This window comes from Acromyrmex echinatior, chromosome 4, assembly GCF_024713525.1.
Source record: "Acromyrmex echinatior isolate Ae372 chromosome 4, ASM2471352v2, whole genome shotgun sequence".
In the NCBI taxonomy this organism is placed as follows: Eukaryota; Metazoa; Arthropoda; class Insecta; order Hymenoptera; family Formicidae; genus Acromyrmex; species Acromyrmex echinatior.
The window spans coordinates 7703021-7725969 of NC_141855.1; the positions used below are offsets into that span (position 1 = coordinate 7703021).

At 32.0% G+C, this 22949-nt stretch overlaps 3 protein-coding genes across 7 annotated transcripts in view; 1 reads left to right on the forward strand and 2 right to left on the reverse strand.

The window, feature by feature from the left end:
- Positions 1-474: 474 nt before the first annotated feature.
- Positions 475-4374, reverse strand: pasi1 (septate junction component pasiflora 1). Its single transcript, XM_011066801.2, has 6 exons — positions 4091-4374; positions 3437-3531; positions 3201-3300; positions 1551-1738; positions 1422-1472; positions 475-1352 (listed from the first exon to the last, which is right to left on the reverse strand). Exons 2-6 carry the CDS (start codon positions 3521-3523, stop codon positions 1269-1271), a joined length of 510 nt encoding a protein of 169 aa, XP_011065103.1. The 5' UTR covers positions 3524-3531; positions 4091-4374; the 3' UTR covers positions 475-1268.
- Positions 4375-5117: 743 nt separating this feature from the next.
- Positions 5118-10709, reverse strand: LOC105152469 (uncharacterized). 3 transcript variants are annotated; one of them, XM_087405001.1, is made up of 3 exons: positions 8955-10709; positions 8635-8698; positions 5118-8154 (listed from the first exon to the last, which is right to left on the reverse strand). In XM_087405001.1, the coding sequence occupies exon 1, from the start codon at positions 10706-10708 to the stop codon at positions 10316-10318; it is 393 nt and encodes a 130-aa protein (XP_087261127.1). In that variant the 5' UTR covers position 10709; the 3' UTR covers positions 5118-8154; positions 8635-8698; positions 8955-10315. The 3 variants fall into 3 exon arrangements, with proteins under 3 accessions (XP_087261127.1, XP_087261125.1, XP_087261126.1); XM_087404999.1 differs by having other exon boundaries at positions 5118-8698; XM_087405000.1 differs by having other exon boundaries at positions 8635-10709.
- Positions 10710-11831: 1122 nt separating this feature from the next.
- LOC105152470 (rho guanine nucleotide exchange factor 17) overlaps positions 11832-22949 on the forward strand; it is a 59922-nt gene continuing 48804 nt past the window's right edge. Inside the window, exon 1 of one of the 3 annotated variants that reach the window (XM_011066800.2) lies at positions 11832-12172. The gene's annotated coding sequence lies outside the window, so the exon portion shown is untranslated. Of the gene's footprint in view, positions 12173-15559; positions 16293-22949 lie in introns of those variants that run through there. The other 2 variants (XM_011066799.2, XM_011066797.2) reach the window with 2 other exon arrangements.

Here is a 22949-nt window from a genome sequence, read left to right on the forward strand (position 1 = left end):
ATACGTTAATGTTAAATAAGCTAAGAACTCTTTGTTTTTCTGTAGAACATAGAAATATTAAATAATAATAAATTATCATGAGAAAAGAGAGATAGGTAATGTAAAAATGTCATATATTATATCAATTATTATTATATCAATTATTATTACAAAAACTTATGAAATTATAAGAATTTTTCTGCTATAAATTTATCTTTTTATAAGATATATTTTATATTTGAATGAGAGAATACCATTTGTAGATAAATTTCCTTTACCCGAATAAAGTGAATCGTCATGCCATCTACTGTATAGTTGATATAGCATAAGGAATATAAGAGTACAAACATTGTTAGTTATTCTCTTTTTATAAATTTCTGCCAAGAAAATATATATTTGCAATTAAAGATTTTTCAAGCATTATTTTATATCATACAAATACGGCAATTTGTGTATCAGGAAAGGAAAATAGAAAAATGTAAATAGTTACACATATTTGTAATGGAAGATAATAATAATAATAATAGAATATTTATTTAATCTTAATATAAATTGCTTATATAATATAAATAGACGCTCTTACATCGAATAAGGATTTATAAGTATATTATTAGACTAATTATGTAGAAAAAATAATTTATAGAAAAATTGTATAATCTATATAAAATACTCAGAATAAGTGGCCATGTAAAAGGCCTAACGAATTTTTAATTAACGTGATGATATTATTATATTATTATTATTTTGATTTGCTTATTCAATGAGATTCTAAGCTTTTTATGCATATGCGGTGATTTGGACGGATGTGTTAAAAGGCCTCTCTCAGTCTTCCGTTATGAAATAAACAATCTCATCGACTAACAAATTGTACACTATTCAAACTTAAGTAGAAAAGCTCCATGATATGATCAATGTTAATTGAATATTATATGAACGTAACAAATATAAAAAATATAATTAGATTTGTCACAGTCTATTTTAAAATTTCTAAAAATATTATTAAAGATAAATACTATCAAAAACATATTGCATTAAAAATATATATAAAAATTTTTAAGACTAATTGTAAAAATTAAAATATGATAAAAAGATGAAAAGATGAATTTTGCTTTCTTAGACTGTTGAAATTTTTCGAGTGTGTGTTAAAACAACTGGAGAACTTTGTGTGATTCTTAACAGTTCATACGTTCTTTTACGTAAAGTTACGTTTTACAAGTAAATGGAAATAGAGATTCTTCCTTACTTTGGTCGCAATAGGTACATATTGTTTTCGTACATTGTGCTTTCTTTTAAGGCCACAAAAGTTCTATGTTTGGAGATTGCAGCTTTGCAAAAATTCTGTACATCGACAAAACAACCAGCCAGCAGTATATCTGCAAAAAACATAAAAGATATAATACTGAAAATAACTCATATAATACTAAAAAATAAAATACACTTACATTGTAAGACATCCAAAGCCAATTGCATAATGTCGCAAATACAGAATCCAACTGAAATAAAAATATAAAGAAATGATATGATTGTGAGCATTAAAACAATCATCTTCGAAATAAAGAAAAGGAGCTCACATAAATATAATAACCGCCTAAAAGCCACAGTCCAAAGGCTAACTGGAACAAACAAACGATGAACCATCCAACGAGCCATGGCAATAACCATCCACGTACGCCTTCTTTTACGCCGTAAACCATTAACAAGGCGCATATGATTAACAGAAGCAGATAGAAGATGAGGAAGCCTCCGACAACTTGCATAGCTAAAAATTGCAGGCGTCTCTTATTGTTTTTAATAGAATGTTAAGTATGCTGTAAAAGTTAAAAGTTCATAAACTAAAATTAAGCAATAAGTTTATAAATATTAATACTCTCACAGAAATTTAACACTGAGAGACAGTAATTAACCCTGCAATAGCACATATATTTTTAACACTTTAAAGCGACACGCATAGATCATTTTGGAAAAATTCTGTAAAAATTCACATATGTTCTTTAAGATCCCTACTAAATTATTCTGCTATTCTAAATTTAAAAAAAAGTTTAAAAAGTTATAAAAATTATGCAAGTATAAGAGATGACTTGGACACGAACGATCCATACTGTTGAACGGTTAATTACTTATTTTAAGTATGAAAAGCATTATTATTTAGTACTTTTAATACTCCAAATAAGTAACTATAATAATTAATTCGTACCAGTAATAAATTGGCCAATATTAAGTTATAATTAGTATTAGATTTCTGTAATAGTAAAGCTATAATTAAGATTAGAAGTATAAATAATTTTTACTTGAGTATACTATATATATCTTTAAAAAAGTGGATAAAAAGGAAAATTTGATTAATTTAATTATATACCTATTGCAACAAAAATTAGGAAAAATGCACCGTTATAAATTTAAATAATTTTTTATAAAAGATTACAAACCACTTATGTTAACAGCTTTAGTAATTTTAGTTAATACGATAATTACATGGTACAGATTATTCTTCAAAATATTGCTTATTATATTATAATATTAGGAATATTGGAAATAAAATTATATTATAATACTTATGATTAAATAATGCAGAAGATTTTTGGCTTCGTTAAAACAAACAGTTGTTCAATTGCTTTTACTATTAGGTCTTGGAATTAATTCGTAGCGTTTTTAATGAAAGAATGTTATTTATTTCACATGAGCATTAAAAAATACATTAATGAAAGTACTTCCCATCACTTGTAAAACGCTACGAATTAATTCCAACACCTAATATTTGCATCCAAGAATTAGCTTCACATTAAACAGAAAGGAAATTTGAATTTCATTAATCTAAGTACGTCAATAAATAGCCGCATATATTTGTCAGTAGATTTTTTAAAAACTTTTAATCATATTATTTACTTAATTTTGCAAATATTAGATATCATTTTTAATTTCAAATTGTACTTGCAATTATCTCGTATTTGTATTATTGCTTAAAAAAAGTATGAATTAATATCTATCGTACTTTAATGTAATTAATTAAATTAATTAAACTAATGTAACTACTTAAATTAATTAAATTAATTAAACTAATAACTAGTAATTAAATATTTTTTACGTGAGTCATTTATAATAAGACAAATATTAGTTTTAATAATTCTCGTACAAATAACCCGGGAAATAATACATTAGCTCAGCTTTCTAAAATTTATATCATTTCTGCAGCATTATTATACATGATCAATATCACTACTTACATCCTCTTACATCAGCTTCGAACAACGGATTATACAGCTGCGTGGAATCGCCACCAGCCAGTTGATAGGATATTAACGTTATAAGCACTATACTAATCGCCTGCAAGGAAGTAATTATTGATTATACTTATACAGTAAATTTCAAGATGTTAAAATAATATTGTTAGATGTACTTTAACATTGTTATACTATATTGTGATTTTATAGAATTTCTTAGTCGATTAAAAGACACTCACCACTGTGTAAAACGCTATAGCTTTGCAGCCGGTCTTCACACTATTTGACCAAACGCATGGCGTCCAATAAGATTCCACGATCGCCATTGTTTACACTGAAATAAAAATTCGAATATGAGAAAACGTAAAGCGCGCTTTAATTACACTGATCACGATGACGTTATTGAGCGACAGTCGCAAAACTTGGGCGTCGACGCGCATCAGAGTTACCAACGTAAACACATACTAAGGGAATTACAAGTAAAAGCTTTATCGAGATTAAAACGAAATTGTGCCGATACGTAAAATTAATACTACACATCCGAAAAATCGCGTCAATATTCATTTACAACACTTTCTCAAACGCCAATATCAAAGATGCGTCAAAAGTGCGTGGATAATTAATAGCTTTGCAGGCTCATGTTACAAGAAGTGATTCAAGCACGTACATTGGATTTTATTTATGTAAAATTGTCAAGCACGTACAGGAAACTTAATACAGTCACAATTTTTAAATGAGACACAGCACTTGTCGTTTGGCGCGATATTGATGTATTGAATACCAATCGCGCGTTCTCCATTGCCATGGCACACGATGCGACGATGCATTAAATTCATGTCGAACATCAGCACCAAATCGTTTTCAAACATCGTGCTTCTTTCGCTCGTACTTACGATTTCTTGGAGGTACAGGTAAGAAAAGTAATTTCAGTCAAATTTTTTCCGCAAACGTCGACTTCCGCCACGGTCACCAAGATTCGAATGTTCGAATCGCCTCGGAATAACAGCAGAACTGACGAACAGTGCCATACACGCGTCGATGGACGTACAGTTAATGGCGTCGTGATCATCATTGGAGACCCCCTCTACTTTACGAACAGGTCACGATGCCGGCTGTGTCCTTTTCGCAAAGCCTGTGTAACGTGTTGATTCTACCTGTGCTTCGAATAATTGGCTAAGATTGTCATGTAGTTTAATATTATATGAATAAATCAATGATTACAAATATTTGTATAACTAGTTATTTATTAAGAAGATTTGCAAAGTATTAATATATTTTTGAATATTTTTCTTGATAAAATTCTAAATTTTCATTTATTATTTTACAAAAACTAAAAATGTTAATATATTTTGTATTTTGTAATTAATTTTTAAATAGAAGTAGAAGAGTTTTTACTCTGCGGAATCATATCTATTGCTTTTTTTCTCTTTTTTTTATAAATTCTACATTTATTTTATTATACAAAATCTCAATATATCAAAATAGGAATATTATGTTTTTATATATTTTTTAGTAAAGTATATAAAAACGATTTGAACAATCTTATGTTTTATAAATGGTGAGCACATTTATCTTTTTTTTATCAATTCTTCAATTTAATATAAGTTCATATCGATATGATAATAAATTGAATCAATCTGTCAGTTAGTGACACAGTGCGACTAATGAATGAAACGTAACTAGAAATCGTTGTACTATAGTGTTTGTGGCGCCAGTTTTAAAGCGTGTGTCAACGTCACAGTCTTATTTCTTGATATGATCGTATTTATATATCATATTTATATATATTATATTTATATATATTATATTTAATATATATTATATTTATATATAATATTATTATCTACATATATAAATCTATACAAGTTTTAAAAAATTAGGAAATTTATTAAATAAACATTTAAGAATACAGTTAACGCCTCTATTTATGTAAAAATTAATTTTCCTTTATAGATTTGAGGATGAATAAAAAGATATACAATGCCTGCTTTATGTAACACAATTAAATTCTTAGATAACGATTAATACTGAAATTTATCAATTTATCTATCAAACAAATGTGACAAACTCGATGTAGCAACGCTATCGCAATCAATACTTATACAGCGATTTACTATCTATTAATATCTCAGTGCAAGGTCAGTCTGAGTAGAAATAGAAATAACTATACACTTATATCTCTTATTAAGACGTGCATTTGAAGAGTAGCGCGACGTTACTTTGTAATTCATACTTTAAAAATTGCAATCCTAGTGAACAGGCAATAATTTCCATGATTCGTATATTGTGCGTTTTATTTTAATAATTTCTTTTACCAATAAAAGACCAACCCCAAATAGAACACAGAATAATAATAAAATAAAGATGATATCAAGTAAAAGTCATTTTAGGAAAAGTCATCATTTGATTTGACAATGATTTTGTGATAAATCTTTAATACGATAACTTTAATATTAACTGATTTAAAAAAGAAATTTTAATTTAAAACTTTTAAAAGATCAAAATTTTTTTCATATTCTTAATAAAACATCTAAGAAATATGTTCCTAAGATATTTCAAAATTCGAAAATTTGACAAAGCGATTTAGTAGCCGTCTGACCGTTCGATACGTTCAGGTAAGAAAATTTTTATTCGCATAACACCCGAATTGATTTATGTTAGAAAAAGCATCAAAAGGAAACAGAATCTTTTAGATACATATATAATAAAGAAGTTCTGTTTTATGGAATGGCAGATTAACTAAAAATTAACTGTAAGTATATATACTAAAATTGAACATTTATTAGTACTCAAAACTTTAAAAACGTTTTTCTCGAAATCGTATTTTTCAAGTTCGTTATAACTCAAAAACTAATAAATGGATCGGTTTTATCTTATGAGTAATTCGAAATAATTGTTAAATTTTCTCTAATTGTAAACCTATAAGCAATAAAATGTTAATAATAAATCTTCTCTTTTTTGTTTAAAAAAGTGTTGAAAAAATTACGAAAAAAAAATTCAATCTTTTTTCAAACAAGATTTATTTTAAAAAATTTTGTAATTTTTCACCCAGAGCGAGAGTCACACAGAAGAAGTACTAATAACAAATGATAATATATATTTCTCTTTTGTTTTAGATTATTTGGATAGGTTCTACATTATTAATGGCAAATTATGATCACACGAAACATTTTGTGCGATATAACATATAACTCTGACAAATATTAACAAATTAAAAAAAAAATTATTATTAAATATGTATAAAATGTATATATATGCTTCTAAAATTTATCGAAGTTACAATTTAAAAAAGAAATCCTAAATTGTCCTCTTATTTCTGAGTTCTCTAAATCAGAATCCCTGATTAATTTGATGTCATTTTGATTTTAATATGATTTTGTGTTCTATCTAGATCTGGGATAAATATTTATAAAAATTGAATAGATGGAAAAAAAATTGATTTCTTTTTACTACGAGGATTTGTAAATGTATACTTAACACTATCCTCCCTGAATGAATTTTAGCATTTATAATAAACTTGCTGTTGTGTTGTCACATTTATTATCGAGTCGTCTGCGTCATCGGTGATTAACCCGCGGAAAATGTAGTGCAACGGTTTCGTATTACCTGACCGCGGTTTCCATAGCGAATCGCCATTCGTTGGTACCGCAGAGGAAAACAGAAACCGGGTAGATTGAGATCAATCGATGCTAATTTGTTTATCGAGAAAAAATGGAGTTCATACGATGTAGGAAGTGTATTTTATCAGACACGTTTCACGCTTTCACGAAAGACGATGTAACTTAATCGAAATAAAATAAGCGAATAGTGACGTGAAGAAAAAGAATTAAGGGTCACGAAGATCAGTAAAAATTCTGGACAGACATGTTCGAACGTTTCCTTTTGTAATCGACATACGCAGAGATCAGAATGGTTTGTTGATTGGCCATCATTGTCGACCGGCTATGAGGAATTTCACGGGGCTCTATGAAATGATAAAATCCATTCACTCCGGGGAGGACAGTGCCTACATGCGTCTATAAATCCTCACAGTCATTCGGCGCAACAACGAACAGCGTAATGGATCCAGACAGTCGTCGAGATAGCGGTGCTCTAAGACGCCGTAGATCATCGACAAGCAGGATTAACGTCATTGGGATTAGCAATAGTATAAGGTGCAAAGGTATATCCAGTCGGAAACGATGCGACGGAACGAATAACACGAAATTGAGAAGCTGATCGTATCGGATAGTAATAATGACGAAATTATCATTGAATCATTAAACTGTTATTATTAATACCATGCAACCATTTCCAGATAATAAACATAGAAAACAGTTTTTAGAATTTCAAATGTGTTATTTATTGGGTTCCAAAGCCCATTCTACTTCAGACATCTGGAGTTCTAAGTAGACCATTGCCCTCTCAAGTAAGTTCTTTTAAATGAAACCGGGCGCGCCATTCATCAATACTCGTCCACTGATAGACAAGTAATTTCAAACTTCCCATTAACCCCGCCATCGGAATATCATCGACGTCCAAACACGGAACAAGAACCGCGTTCCGTAGTCATCTCCCGACGCCTGCTAGTCGAGAAGCTATAAATACATGTGCATGTGTTATGTGCGCTAGATACAGATTCCTCCGTTCTCCATTCTTCTGTACCATTTTCTGCGATTGCCCGCTATCTTATCGGTGCTCTCGCGACAGCTTCTTTAGCATCCGGTGGACCACTGTAACTGCCTCTCGATTTAGGCGTCGGACTCGGACTACCATGCCGCTCGTGCGGCACTGTCAACGTTGCCATCTTGTCGAGATGTACTTCAACGGTGTCAATGGTTAGAATGAAGACAACTGTAAACTGGCAACGCCGCAAAATCTTCAACCAACACCCAGCACGTGGCTCTTCTCATGCCCCGGTCAAATTGAGCAAATCGGAATAATCAGTAAACGCAGCAGCCATCCCGTCGCGCCGCTTCTGCCGATGAATGTAGACTTCGATGTATGCGTGCATGTGCATATAGTCTGTGCGATTGTTTATCTGACTTGTTTATCAAAGACTATTAGCAGCTTTTGACTGGTGTTCCTTCAGATCATTTTGTATTAAACGATTAAACAATAAAATCGCGTCTAGCATAAACGATGCAAGAATATACGAAAGAACATTAAGAGACATACAGTATTTTACTAAATAAAATTTTAAAAGATAGATGATTAATTTAAAATTGCGAATAAAATCGGCATATAAATGCAGTTATTGCAGGTTGAATTTAAATGTTGCAACAGGTTTATATCGTTAAGTGCGTTCAGACTTGAAAATTATTATCTTTGTGATAAAACTTATCGCGTGGATCGTCTTGGTTGTTTAATTTTGCAATCAGCTGAGTTTATGGAACGGAAAGTATTTTGGCGACGAATTATATTATCTGACGCAGGAATGTGCTACTTGTTTGATTACCAATTTGATGTAATTCTTCTTCGGCGCTCGTAACTGCTCAAGTGAACTTGACGTACTCGGAGTCCTAGAGTCACTCAAGTTGAACGAAGTATCAGCATCAAAAAGAGAGAGAAAGAAAGAAGAGAGAGAGAGAGAGAGAGAGAGAGAGAACAGAGAGATTGAGATATACTACGTTCGTGTTAACTCCAATAATTTAACAACAAATTATATTGAATAGTTTCGATTTAAAATCATAAAAGGAATCAAATGTATTAAAGATATGTTAACACAAATGTTAATTTGTATGTAAGATAATATGCGAAGAAAAAGGATTCTTTTACTTCCAAAAATATTCTTGTACGCAAACTCTCTTGTGAATTATCTGCGAATGGAAACACGACTCTTCGCACGTTCAGCCAACGACTGTATATGACGCCAGATACGCGGTCTGACAATGAGTCGGAGAATTGATAAGAGAATAAGATTCATATCTGGAGACTACAATCTTGTTTACAAGAGCTAAATTTATTTCTTAAAGTTAGCTTTTTTTGAGATAAATATAATATATGCAAAATATTGCAAAGTTTTCAAGGTAACCGATATTGAAAGATATTATAGCATTATTAATTTGTTATAATTTATTTTGTTTATATTATTATAATAAATTTCTATTTTAATTTTTTGTAATCGATTCTTTATATTTGTTTTTTTATAATATATGTTTCGAGTAAAAAAATGGTTGAAAAATGAGACTTAATAGATACTGGAAAGTCTATAATTATCTTAGTGAATCAACGGTTATTATTGAATAAAAGTGTAGGTGTTAGTATCAAGACTGAAATATCACATGTTCTGGATACCGATCACGTGCTCCAAGATCGCGTGGAAATCACTTTGCTTCGAAAGCTAATAGTGGTGGAGGTCCACCGAGTTACGTGACTAATATCTTAATATATTCCGCGAAATATTTAGCCAGCGTGGCGCGGGAGCAGCCACGCGATGCGATGTTTGAATCCGAGATCTCTCCCGCCCAAGCGAAATAAGAACCTCAACTAAGAAATCTATAGATGTACGGTCGTAATATATTTCTTGGTAATAGCAAGACTTTAAAATAAAATCTAAAAGAAATTACCGCAAAATAAATTATTAAAAGGAAAGATATAAAGAAAGAAAGTCACGACTTTCTATGTTATTAAAATTTAATAGGCTTAATAAATGTATTTATACCAATTACACTTAAACAGAGTGGAGCAGGTAACTTGATACAAATGATATCTATATGCGAAGCTACCTGTACAAATTATGGAAAGTTCTTTAATATAACAAAACTGTTATTAAGTATAACTAAAGTTAAGTATGAATGCAACGACAGCAAAAATGTTAAATTAATATCCCCTATTTTAATCCATTAAAATCTAAAATTGATACAAATAGCGAAACAAGTTTTTATTCTATTTGATCTTTTTCAGCCGCAATAATATCAATAAAAAAATAATTGAATACCAAAAAAATAACTAAAATAAATAAAACCATAGTTAAAAATTCAGAACAATAAACATAAAAAAATAAATGTAAATAGAATAAAAATAAAATCGGTATATAAATTAATATTATTGTAAAACTATTATTGTTAATGTTAAAGGCATGGTCGGCAAGGAAAATCTCGGCCGCAGTTCGGCGGCCACCTTTCGCCAAGAGAGAGTTAGCACGAAGGAAGCATAGGAGTCCCTCCGGTCAGATTAGGCCCCGTCGGGCCCCTCTCGCTCACGCTCCGCGCCGTCGAAGCCGTTCCTTCGTGCCGGTTTGTGCTGTCGGATCCGCCTTGCCTCGTGCATACACGCCATGGTCTCTCGCGTCGAGTCGGGCCAGCTTCGTCGTGGTACCCAGCTAGATCTGGACAGCCATTCGTCGGTCCCGTCGTCGGCACTTGCGAATCGAAGCAGAGTCGAAGCGGTGCCTCGGCGCGGCGCGTTCTCGCGCGTCGTGTCATCGTCGTCGTCGTCGTTGTCGTCGTCGTCATCGTGAACAACCAACCGAACCAAGCCGAGCGTGGACTCTTCGTGTATTCTCTGATGTAACCCCCTTCTCCCTGCATCCGTGAAACCGCATCGCGGCCGTCTTATATCGCTGCGATTACGCACACACGCTCGAGAGTCGCGCCGAGCGGTCCCAACATCCACGATCCCGTAGATCGCCCGCGATCGCCTGCGACGCGTCCTCGCGCGCGCGTCGCGAGTCTGCCACCGGGACCGATCCACGCTGATCGAGACCGGAATCGATTTCGAGAGTGTGCCTTTTGTGCGCGGCCCTCATCTTCTTCCGAGGAGAGAAGGACGTGGGAATCTGTGAAACCTGTGAGTTTTATGGATATGTGGATTCAAATACAGACAGCGAGTGTTTTCGATAAATTGCACGAAAATCAGAGTGTTATTGCACTAATTAGGACTCGAATTTTGTTGTAAATTTTACGTATGTCGATTTTTCTCTTCTTTGTTGAAAGTTGACTATTATGTTAAATTTTTAAGTGGAGAAATTTCTTAAAATTAAATTTTTTACACATTGAAAGCAGGTAATAAACGAGTGAGACAAATGCTGATCGATTGAAAATTTTTCAGTTCACTGACTTTGCGTGTTAAACGATTCCTCTTTTAGATGATTGCAAGAGAAAGACGTATGAGAGTCTATCGACGGGAATGAAGTGAAGTGGGAAAGTATCTGCGATTTGTATCGTACGAAACCGTTCTCAGTATCGCAGAACGAAAAGAGATTACTCCGATATATGAATCATAGTCGCAGTTCGTAATTCACGCGGAGCATCGTTTCTTTCTGACTTGGAGGCACACGCAAAGTCCTCGCAAATCAAACTTCCAATACAGTTCAGATTGGGTTGCTCTGCATATTTTATTATTATAACATTTTATTAAATTGCATCCATGAAGTAAAAAAATTATCGCATTTATCGCGAACGTAATTCACCGATTCTTTCTCGGTAGGTGTTGGACTCGTGGCAGCGCGATCAGATGTTAAACCGGAAAGAAGCGGTCCAAGGCGAGCAAGAAAGTTAAAATAATGTTAATTTAACGTCATATTAACCGAATTTGTATTATTTTTTTGTCATGATTCGGTCAATGTGACATTATTTTAACTTTCTCGTTCTCCTTGGGGGTCCAAAGACGGAATCGGGAAGAAATGAAGTATCTAGATTTGTAGAACGGTTGCGTTGTGTTGATGTGTGCCACGGATATACGTTGTGCCAGTGTTGCGCAGTTGAGTAAGATCGACGCGGTGATTTGACTGGATCTCTCCTTCGTGATCGGGATCGAGATCACTGATTTTCCTGAGCGACCAACGCAAACGTCGCGGTGAGTGCGCGTGCACGCAGTGAACGCCGGAGCATCAACGAAAATCCGCGAGTCTCCAAGTGCTCGGTTGCTGGCGATACATTTCATCGGTGGATTTCTGATCATGGATGTGCACGCTGTCACTCAACGATTGCTGATTTTCTCAGGTGGAATCGTGCACAGAGCATTGGCGAAAGTATTTTTGATCGTCTGCAGAAGTAAGTCTATTGTTAATCTACACCAAAAGAAAAAATTGGCTGTTGCACCAAATTAGATGGTAAAATATAGCCGCATAACATTTTTTAATTGGTTGCAGCAACCAATTTTTGGTTGCGTTAGCCTATCCGCAATGAGTATAGGATTTCGATAGGCTAACCAAAATTGGTTCTTGCAACCAATTAAATATGTTATGACATATTCAGCCAATCTTTCCTTTCAGTGTACAACTAGTAAAACCTTGCGTTGTATTGCCGGAATGTGTGAATGTCGGACACGAGATACAGTTCAAAGATCACGGAATATGATAATCCTATAATTTTATGGATGTTACATGAGTTAGACTCTGAGAATTCGGAAAATAGCCGAGACCCTTAGGATGAAACGTGAGAGGTTTAAAGGATGATGTGATCTTTGTATTTGACTATTCTAATAAAATGTAGATTTTTATAAATTCTGAGATACCAGTAGAATTAAAATGTAAAAATCAAAGAATTCATCAACATGGAGAGAAATGTAAAGTAATATGCACTAGTAGAATTCTAGTAAATTTTATGAAAATGGCATGTAGAAGGATAGACGCTCACTTATGTAAAATTTACTTTACTTTTCAAATAAATAAGCAATTGTCATATTCTAAAGTACATTTACTTTTTACATTTTATAAAGTAAATTTTGAGAATTGTCCGTGCTTGAAAATAATATAACTTACTTTACTAAAGTAATAATCTTGAATGGATTTATAAATGTAATGTATTCTCTCTTTTTACTTTACATTTCTTTTATTCGATATTTTTTACTTTGAGGTAAGTAAAGTTTGTCATAAATTCAGCAAAAATAGCCAGAATATTTTTATTAAATTTATAAGATTATTCATTTTTCTTCGTAAAATAAAATTTTTACATTGATATACATATTATGTTAATATATATGATCTGAATTTTTTCTTATATATATTTTTCAAAATCAAATTTAATGTAAAAATCAAATGTAAATGGGTATAATTCTGATCTTATATTCATATTAAATGCAACTTTTATCTTAAACAAATTTTAGAATCTTTTCTTTTCTAGAATACATTTAGCATGAAATTTTCAAACACGGGTTTCAAAGATAAAATATTCTTTAAGTTTTTGCTTTATAGCTATTTATACGTTTAGACTAAAAATAATTCGAAGTGTGAAGTGAGCGAAAAAATAATCATTAAACAATGTTGAAATTAAGTGAAAATTGGTAATTATTAAAATTTATTACTACAAACAATCAGTAAAAATTCTTCCTGTCGACGAGTCCCTTGCTTTTGCACTGCAATGCGCGCTTTCTTGGCCCTGAAATCGAGCGCGACGGGGCGCGACGCGACGTTCGCCGGTGCGTCCTTGATTTTCGCTCGATTAGTATCCGCGCGCGGCGGATCGCCCGTTATTGAAGAAGGAAAAAGTATCGGACGTCGTTCCGGTTGGTCGTTTCGGTTCAACGGCCCTTGCTGAAACGGCTTGAACCAGAGGCGACTGCACGCGTTCGTCCGAGCTCGAGCGCGTGCGATGCACAACAATACCGATTCTTTCCACGTTGCGACGAGTGGAGCAGCGCGGCTTCCGGGATTGCCTGGGATCACCGGTGAACTTTCACCGATCGACAAAAAATCGCGATGTTTTCCGCTCAAACAACGTTACGAGACGAGCGAATGTTATATTCATAAATGCCGATGCAACCCTCTCCCATTGTCTTCATATCCGCGATCTATGATATTTTTTTTTCTCTTCCTCTGATTCCAGGAACGAATTTTTATTTATTATCAACTAATTACACTTACTAAAGGTTATTACTATTTCCGCATCGATATTTTTTTCGTATTTTCATTTGCTTCAATTGTTCTTAATAAGATTCCATATAAATTAATGATATATTTTGAGTATTTAATTATATTTAATTTCACACATACACATACATACACATACACAATCGCTGTATACATAGAATACCAACTTAATTCAGAAATACGGAATTTTTGCGGAAATTTTTAGTACTTAAAAAAGAGCAAATATTTAGTGAACATTTGCTCTTTTTTTATTAATTATCAAAGTCTATAATGCTATGAAGTGTGAAGTGTGAATCGTTTCAAGAAACGAGAGAGCAAACAAGAAGAAATTCCATTGCCTAGTTCACTTCTTACAGTTGATTATACAAATGGCGCAAGTTTTATTTTTTTACTAAGTTTATTGTATCCGTAGTTACGTAAGTGTCTAAGGTATTTCGCGCATAAACGCAGTAATCAGGTTCAACACCTGATATCCACACTTGTATTAAAACAGCTGCAAACGTGTACAACTCAGATTTCCTTCATTGCAATCTTCTCGTCTTTCTAATCAGAAACAATCGTAAATCTTATGTTTTATTACAGCAATTATACAACAAACTTTTATTATTAATACCGGCAACTAAATGTCAAAATAAATTACTTTAAATTTTAAATTAACTAGAAAGTTTAATAGTTATTCTATGTAATATATATATATATATATATATATATATATAAAAGATTCTGTAATTAAATATAAAATAAAAATTAGTTTAAATTTTATATGAAACAATATTGAAACATTAAAATTTTTTTATTTCAAAACAGTTATGAAAATCTAAGTATTTTTATAAGCTTTAAGTTAATATTTTACTTCAATCGCATTCAAATTTTATTTTAACAAAATATTCTAAAAACGGTTGTTAATCACAATTATTGTATATTAAAACTTGATTGTTAAAAAGGTTATAAAAACAAACGATATTCATAAAGTCTCTGATAAAATAAGAGATAAATTTCTTAATGGTACCATTGTTGATGGAAAATGCAATAAAAGTTTATCATACATAATATTAAAGATACACCCGTGCATAATTACTTATTGAAAGTTACAACTACGTTGTTATAAACGATGAAATAAATCCAAAGACGAAAACTCAGATTAGATCTCGCAGTAATCTCTACCACCCAAGAAATGCACAACGATGTATTCAAAGAGTAAAGGTCCTCGGTTTTGCCGGCGCAGCTGATTAACCCGTGTTTCTCTTTCTCTCTTTCTTTACTTCTTTCTGTCTCTCAGATCTTCTTGCCGATGAGGCTGTTAATTCCTGTTGCGGCGCGCCCCGTGAATTCCAATCGATGGTCGAAGAAAATCAATGGCATCCGGTGCGTTTTATTCGCGGACACGAAGAGGGATGTTCCTGGTCACTGGCTCTCCAAAGGCACGACATATAAATACCGACTCGTTGTGGGTCCTCTTCTCCTCCTAAGCCGCCGTCTTGTCTCCTTTTCTGCTCTTTCCCTCTTTGGCCCACAGAGTCTATTTAGATAATCTTCCGCTTGGCGGGAGCGGCACTCGGTGCGGCAAGGAAGCTTCTTCTTCTTCGCGGTGGCTTTCACTAAGGTGGCATCGTGTTCCTCGTCCGTGCATTACCAATCTTTTGCCTCCCTGCTTCGCCTTCACCTCTTGCTTCTCTCGTGGTCACTTCGATTCCCGGTGAAACTTTTTGGCATCCGCTGTGCTCGTGCGCGAACGTCTGTCTTGTAATTCGTGCAACGGCCTTGAAGAGAACTCCGAGGAAAACCACGAACGGAACGTTTTGAAGAGCGTCAAAGAAGGTTTGAAGCAGGAAATCCTGAGAGAGTTTCAAGAAGAATCTCGAGGACACTTTTAAAAGGATTGTTAAGGAGAACTTTAAACACATCATCTTTAGGACAGGCATATAAAATATTTTAAAAATTTCTCAGAAGATACATACATACTTCCGCATTGTCTTGGGGTGAAAATACTGAAGACAAAAAAGTTAAGAGAATAATAAAAAAAGTTTGAACGATACAGTATAATTTGTGAAAATAATTATAAAATATAATCGCCGGATGCAATTTTAAAATTAGCAGAAGAATCTAGATACTCAAAAGAATCTTCAAGCAAAATTTTAATATATGATAATCGAGTTTTATACGGCACCGAAAGTTTAGGACCGATGTACAATATGATAAATAACAAAGCACCTATGTGAATGAAAAGAGATTAGACATTTGAAAAAATAAAAGAGAGATAGGACGATGGGACTCACTGATGATAGTGAATTTATTCTTGGAGGGTATGTATACCTGGTGTGTCGATTCTGAACTGATTCACGGGTTGTTTGTTTAGTTATAAGACCGATAAGAATATTTAATATCATGGCGAGATAAACGTAACAGTGGTTTCAGTTACTTCTCATAAACTATAGCTCAAATCTTAAGCTTGCCTGAGGTTCACTCAAATTTGTTCGCACACGTGATAGAACAGTATTTGTGTGTATTACATTTATTTTCAATTTTTAAATAATTTATAAATTATTCATTGCCAAATCAAAAATTTTTTATCATAAATTTTATTATATTTTTTGTTCATATATCCCGTAAAAAATACATTTTTTTAATACTTTTTAGTTAATAAATATATTTTTAAATATTTTTAAAATATTGTTTTAAAAATTTGCATCATTTCATTTTAATAAAAATAATATAATTTTTTTAGCAATACACTGCATTTTGAAAATAATAACAGATGCCATCTTTTTCGTTGCATCATCATCGCGATCTCGATCAATGCCAGTAATCTTTATCCTCTTTGGCATGTTTCCGAGAGAAAAGAAGAAATTGTTCGAAGTGCCAACATTCCATCATAAAATTGTTATCTGACAAACATTTGATGAATTGAAACTCTCAATTGCAAGATGTCTTGTTTGCATGATAATGAAGTCATCATTATCGAGTTTGATGACGATGATTTGTCATTATATTAGATGATTTATGATAGACTGCTTGTTCATGCCATTTCTATCACAGTAATCTATAATTTTCTTTCTTGTATAGTTAACGCAGAGTGATACACTCCGTTAAATTATCGTGTTTTACTTATGATGTGCAATTTTACATTATAACGAGATGTGAAAAAGAACATTATCGTTTAAAACATGTTCAAGATCACTCATTCCATAACATGTTTTCTCAAAGCTACTCCGCGGGAATTACTTAAATGCAATTACTCTTAAATAAGTGTTTCATCTGCGTTACTTCCGCCGTGCAAAATTGGCGAACGCATCACGAGAAATGTCCTGGCACGCGTCATCGTGCCGCCGGCAAGTAAGGTATAAATATCGCATTCTCTCTCTCTCTCTCTCTCTCTCTCTTTCTCTCTCTCTTTCCTTCTATAATTTTCTTAGGAATGAAACACAGTTACTCACCGTAGCAAAAATATCACGTCGTATCTTGCACGTTAATAACGATTAATTAATGACGCAATCCAACCCATCGAAAATGGCATGGGAGAAAATAAGTTTCGCCGGCTTTTCAATGCAACAGCATGCTGCAGAAAGAGGATTACAGGAGCAGACAGGTATCCTTCGGCCGCCGGCCAGTTTTGTGCGGCGATTTATAACGAACGATTTGCAGTGACTTATGGAGCAACTCTCGATCGATATGCAAATGAGGGGACCGCGCAGCTTACGCGATCGTTTAGGCTTAGATCACGAATTAATTTATTTGAAAGCGGCGAATGATCACCGGGACACTGTACCATTAGATCGACTTAAATCGTGCTCGCTTAATTAAGCAAAAAGTCAGAAATACACTATTATTGGGTTAATTATTGGGCTACTGCGTTTGAATTTATAGATGATCTCTTAATTTTTATTTCATATTTCCAGAATATTTGTTATCTTATTTGGATCATTCTTATTTAATTGAGTAAAAAATACATAATGTTATCAGAAATATATATATTTTAAATTACGTTTTTAATCTACATTTACAATTATTATTACAATTATTATACTCTTTATAAACAATCTCTACATTTATATATGTAAATTATAAATATTTTATTTATTTTTATATACTTATATGTTATCTTGAAATTGCTCTAAATTATAAAAATATTGCATTTTGCTTTATCGTATTCTGTCATATAACACGAAAGACGGTTCGCGTGAGCAGATGTTCGCGACAATTAAAAGTGATTGACGCAAATCTGTCTGACATGCGAATTGCAGTTTAACCCGAAGTAAAATCGAAGTACGGACCTCAGCGGTCGAGATGTTCTTGTAAAAGGTTAATATGCGTCTTTCTATATTTAGAAACATTTCTCTGAGAGAAAAATTTTGAAACTCTCCCGGTGAGCTGGATTCCTTTGCGTTCTCCATGGAATAAAGGAAGTATTACGTTGGCGGATCATTTGACATACAGGCGGTTAGCAGTTACGAGAGTCTATTAGCCTGCCTCCGGCATAAGAGTCTTCTGATACTTTAACAGATATTTTAGTATGAAAACCTATTTAGATAATAAAGCTTACGCGTCGTTTTAAAACACAAAAACTTGTTGTGACAAATGAATAATTTAAATTGCAAGAAATTGCAGGCGTATTCTCTGTGTCGCATCTACTCTATATTTTCTTGTTTTCAGATACTCTATTTTAAAGTTATGACATTTTATAAATAATGACAATTGTGTGTCGTGTGTCTTTATGTTACGTAATACATATTACTTATCAAATAAAATATTTCAATTTATAAAAAATATATTATTTAATATTTAAAATTTTTCAAATCATTAAACCGTATATAAAATAAAAAGTGCATAATCTTCTATCATTTTTTTTACAACATGCATCGCTATTAATTTAAATAATTTAAATTTTAAATATTTTAAATAATTTAATATATCCCAGAAGAGTAGAAATTTTTATCAATAATTTTCGATTATTCGAGATTGAAACTTTGTCTCTGTTTCTATGAAAGGAATTCCATTGTTTCCTACAGAAAATTATTCATGAAATTTACAAAAAAGTAATTTACACGATTTTGCATCTAAGGGTGGGTTCAAATATTGAGAAAAGTAGAAAACAAAAAAGTGACAGCCAATCAAAACTCGTTGCTGGTTTCTGTACTGCTTATTACCAGCGCAAATTTTGATTGGCTGCTGTTCTTCTGCTTTCTGCTTTTCTGTAAAGGTTTGAATCCAGTATTGCGTTCCAAATTTAATTATCTAACGTCCGAGATACTACAGTTTGAGATACTACATACTTTACAATAGTAAGAAAACTTTACACAGTAGTATCCTGGCCGTGATAATTAAATTTGAAACGCAATATTAGCAATAGATCTCATAGAGTTTTCTTTGAGAGTGCGTCCAAAAATCTAAGTTATAAAAATAGCAATTCTTTTTATTAAATATCAAATTGTATTAAACAATCTTTCTTTTTGGAAATAGAATTTAGATTATTATTCCATTTTTATAACATAAAAGTTTATATTGATATCTTTTTAAATTAATAGATAGAAATAACCTTTTTTTTTTAAGTATAAAATATTAAATTGCTTAAAAAAAATGTTAACTAGTTAGAGTTTATATATTTAGATTTCGAACTCTCAATTCAAAATTTTTATTGTTTATAGCTCGAAATTATTAATATTATATCAGTAATATCTTCATTTCTCTGGCGACGTAAAGTCGCGAGTCCGGCGCAAAAACCGTCGAAATACGACGAGAATGCACTTTTGACGCGGGTGCTTATCGTTTCGCAAATAAACCTCACGACGCGGTGCATTGCGCTGCGATGACAAAGCATCGCGAATGTTTATCGGTTATTTGTACTGGGACGAGTTGCCCCTTCATGTGCAAATAACGTCCTGCGAAATGGAATGCGGCTGCTTCCTTTTATTTGACGTTTTTCTTTCTTGGGACTGGTATCGAGCCATCACCAATAATAACTAAAATTTTGCCTTATTCCTATAAAACATATGTTTCATGAATATACGTTTCTTTCATCGTAAAAATAAATTAAGAAATATATAGATAGCGAAAAAGGAAACGAATCTATGAATTATTTAACGGAGTATCAGTAAAAATTATGTTGTATTTGTGTTAAAATTTATTAATTTAGTATTTATTAATTTTATGTTAATTTTTAACATATACTCAAATAGTAATATAACTTATATAATGTAATTTAAATATTTTGTATTAAATTGATATTGAACATTTTTTAATGTTCAAACAAAATTTATAAGTAAATGAAGAAATAACAAAAATAATTTTTAAATATAAATTCCAGAAAGAATAATAAAATTGTACTTATGTATTAATTTAATATATATTATAAATGTGAGTTTTACTGAAATTTTAAAGAAGTATGCTTCTACGATTTATTTGCAAATTATATCAAAAGTTATATTTTTTTATAAAAGTTTATAAAAGTTTAATTTTTTTTATAATATTTGTATTTTTTTCTATTATATTTATCTTTTATTAAATTAACACAAAAATTTGCATGAATTTTTTAAAACACATGTATGTATTTAACACATAAATGTGTTAAATTTATTTATCAACAATGCAGCATTTGTAAATTATTATACGTAATAAACTACGAATGTTGTATTTTATGCTCTCTCTCTCTCTCTCTCTCTCTCTCTCTCTCTCTCTCTCTCTCTCGTGATATAATAACAAAAACTATTGATAAAAAACAAGAAAATGATTGCTATAAAAAATTTGCTACAAAAAATAAGCATTGTTATTCGATCGAATACAAATCTCGTTAACTCGCTTTTTTTAGCCGAGTGATTGATTCAATTGGAAGACGAGATCAAGCAGAATGGATTGCGACGTACGCGTTTATAATAGAAGCGGTCCAGCTGGAGTCTGCGGGAGAGTCGCGCTCTTTCGTTTCGGTTTTCTTACGTGCTCCGCATGTCGGACGAGACGTGATCTTCCTTTTCTCTGCAATCTTGATCTTACACCGGGGCAAGAACCCCTTCGATCAAATAGCAACGCGCGAAGATGCATTGCTCGCGCGTGTTGCATGCGATTTTGTTTTTCATCCTGGTAATTCTTTGCTCGCTTCGTACTTTTATATTTAATCGTTTTATGCACGTTTTGAGTTAATCATTGCATAGAAGAAAGTTCGATATTAACAACTTAACAATTTAATAAGATATAACTTTATAATAACATAATCATTATGACAAGTATATAATTTCTTATAATATTTATTTTCTTATTAATACAATATTAACTTTTGATGTCACTTTTAGTATGGCATACTTGAGGCTTCTTTTACTTTGCTATGTTATTTTGATATGTTTTTTTTTTTATTAATAAAGATATATACATTTGCTTGTTATATTCCTTAACATCTGGTATTTTAATTTTAAAAAAATTATTATATGTTTCATTTTATGAGATATTACATAATCTTTACGTAGCATAGATACAATGAAATATACAAAATATATATAAAATATTACAGAGTGGCACCAAATAATTGAATATTATATTAAGTTTAATATCATTTTACAAATATCATATGTAGAAGAGGAATTTTTAAATAGTAGAAAAATTCATGGTACGATTAGAAATTGTAAAATACGTATTGCAAAAATTAATTACATATGACACAGCGGTTAATATAAATCGGAATATATGCGATGCAATAAATTTGGAATACAAGTATATCGTATCGGAAATTGTTATATGGATAAACATCCTGCTGGATGATATTAACTTGGCCTTGATGTAGCTTCAATTATTTGTAGAAGCATGTTTATCAATTGGACGTCATGCAGAAACAGTCAAATTGCATTCTCATCTTCCAACTCCCACTCAGTTTTACTCTAATAAATCATATTCGATGCGATCGTATACATGTATTTTTAACTATTTTATTCTTACATTCATTAATAAAAATAAGTTTTTTAAATTATATAAATAATTATTAAAACTTCTCTTTCGGAGTTATTGATTACTTATGGGTTTTTTATCTTACGAAACTTGTGTATAAGTTTTTACGAGATTGATCAAAAACTGTCAAGTTACATAAAATAATAGCCCTCGATCAAAATATGTCAGGAAATAACTTAAAAATTATTATAAAATATAACTTTATTATTTTATAATACTGTATTACTTTTAATGTATTTTTTGTTCTGTATTTTTTGCAAAAAAAATCTACTCGAATATGTAAAAGTATAAGGCAAAGGTACCAGGAATAATTTTTATCAGTCGCAGCATGTTCATTGTGCACTGAAGGCAAACAACATTCTTGTCGATCCCGCGACCGATTTTCATCGACAAAAATACGTTTTCTGTCACATTAGAAAAATTCAAATGGCGGAACGGATAAGCGCCAAACGGCACAACGTCGCCAATAAACACATTTTTCAAGTCGTCGAGGAAGAAACTTCTTTTTTTCTCTCTTTTCGTCGCGATGAATTCACCGGCTGCGTTCAACGACTTGCGATGTTCGTCATCGATTACAGATAAAGTGACGCAATGAATATCTAACAAGGCTGGTACTCGCCGACTTTACGGTAGCGACTCTTATGAATAGTAAAAGGTGTGCTTTTATATGGACGATAGTCAATAGTGACGCATAACTGTTCTCGAAGAATAAAGTCATGTACATTTGTTTAAGAATTATTCACACATCTATGATAAAATGCCGTTTAAAATCAAGATTTAATTTTTTCTCTTTTTCTCAAACATTCTTTTTGATCCTGCTTGTATAATTTTAATCTTTTACTTGTCATATAAAATTTTCGGCCACAGTTTACAACCTGGGACCTCTTTGAGGTCCATAGCAGATTTTTTTATTGTTTCAGACTATATAAAAATCTGAAAAAATTTTTGTATACTTGTGAAATTTTTAACAATAACAATAACAACATTAACAACTTTTTACTACAATAGAGAATTGTATTTTTATTTTTTTTTTT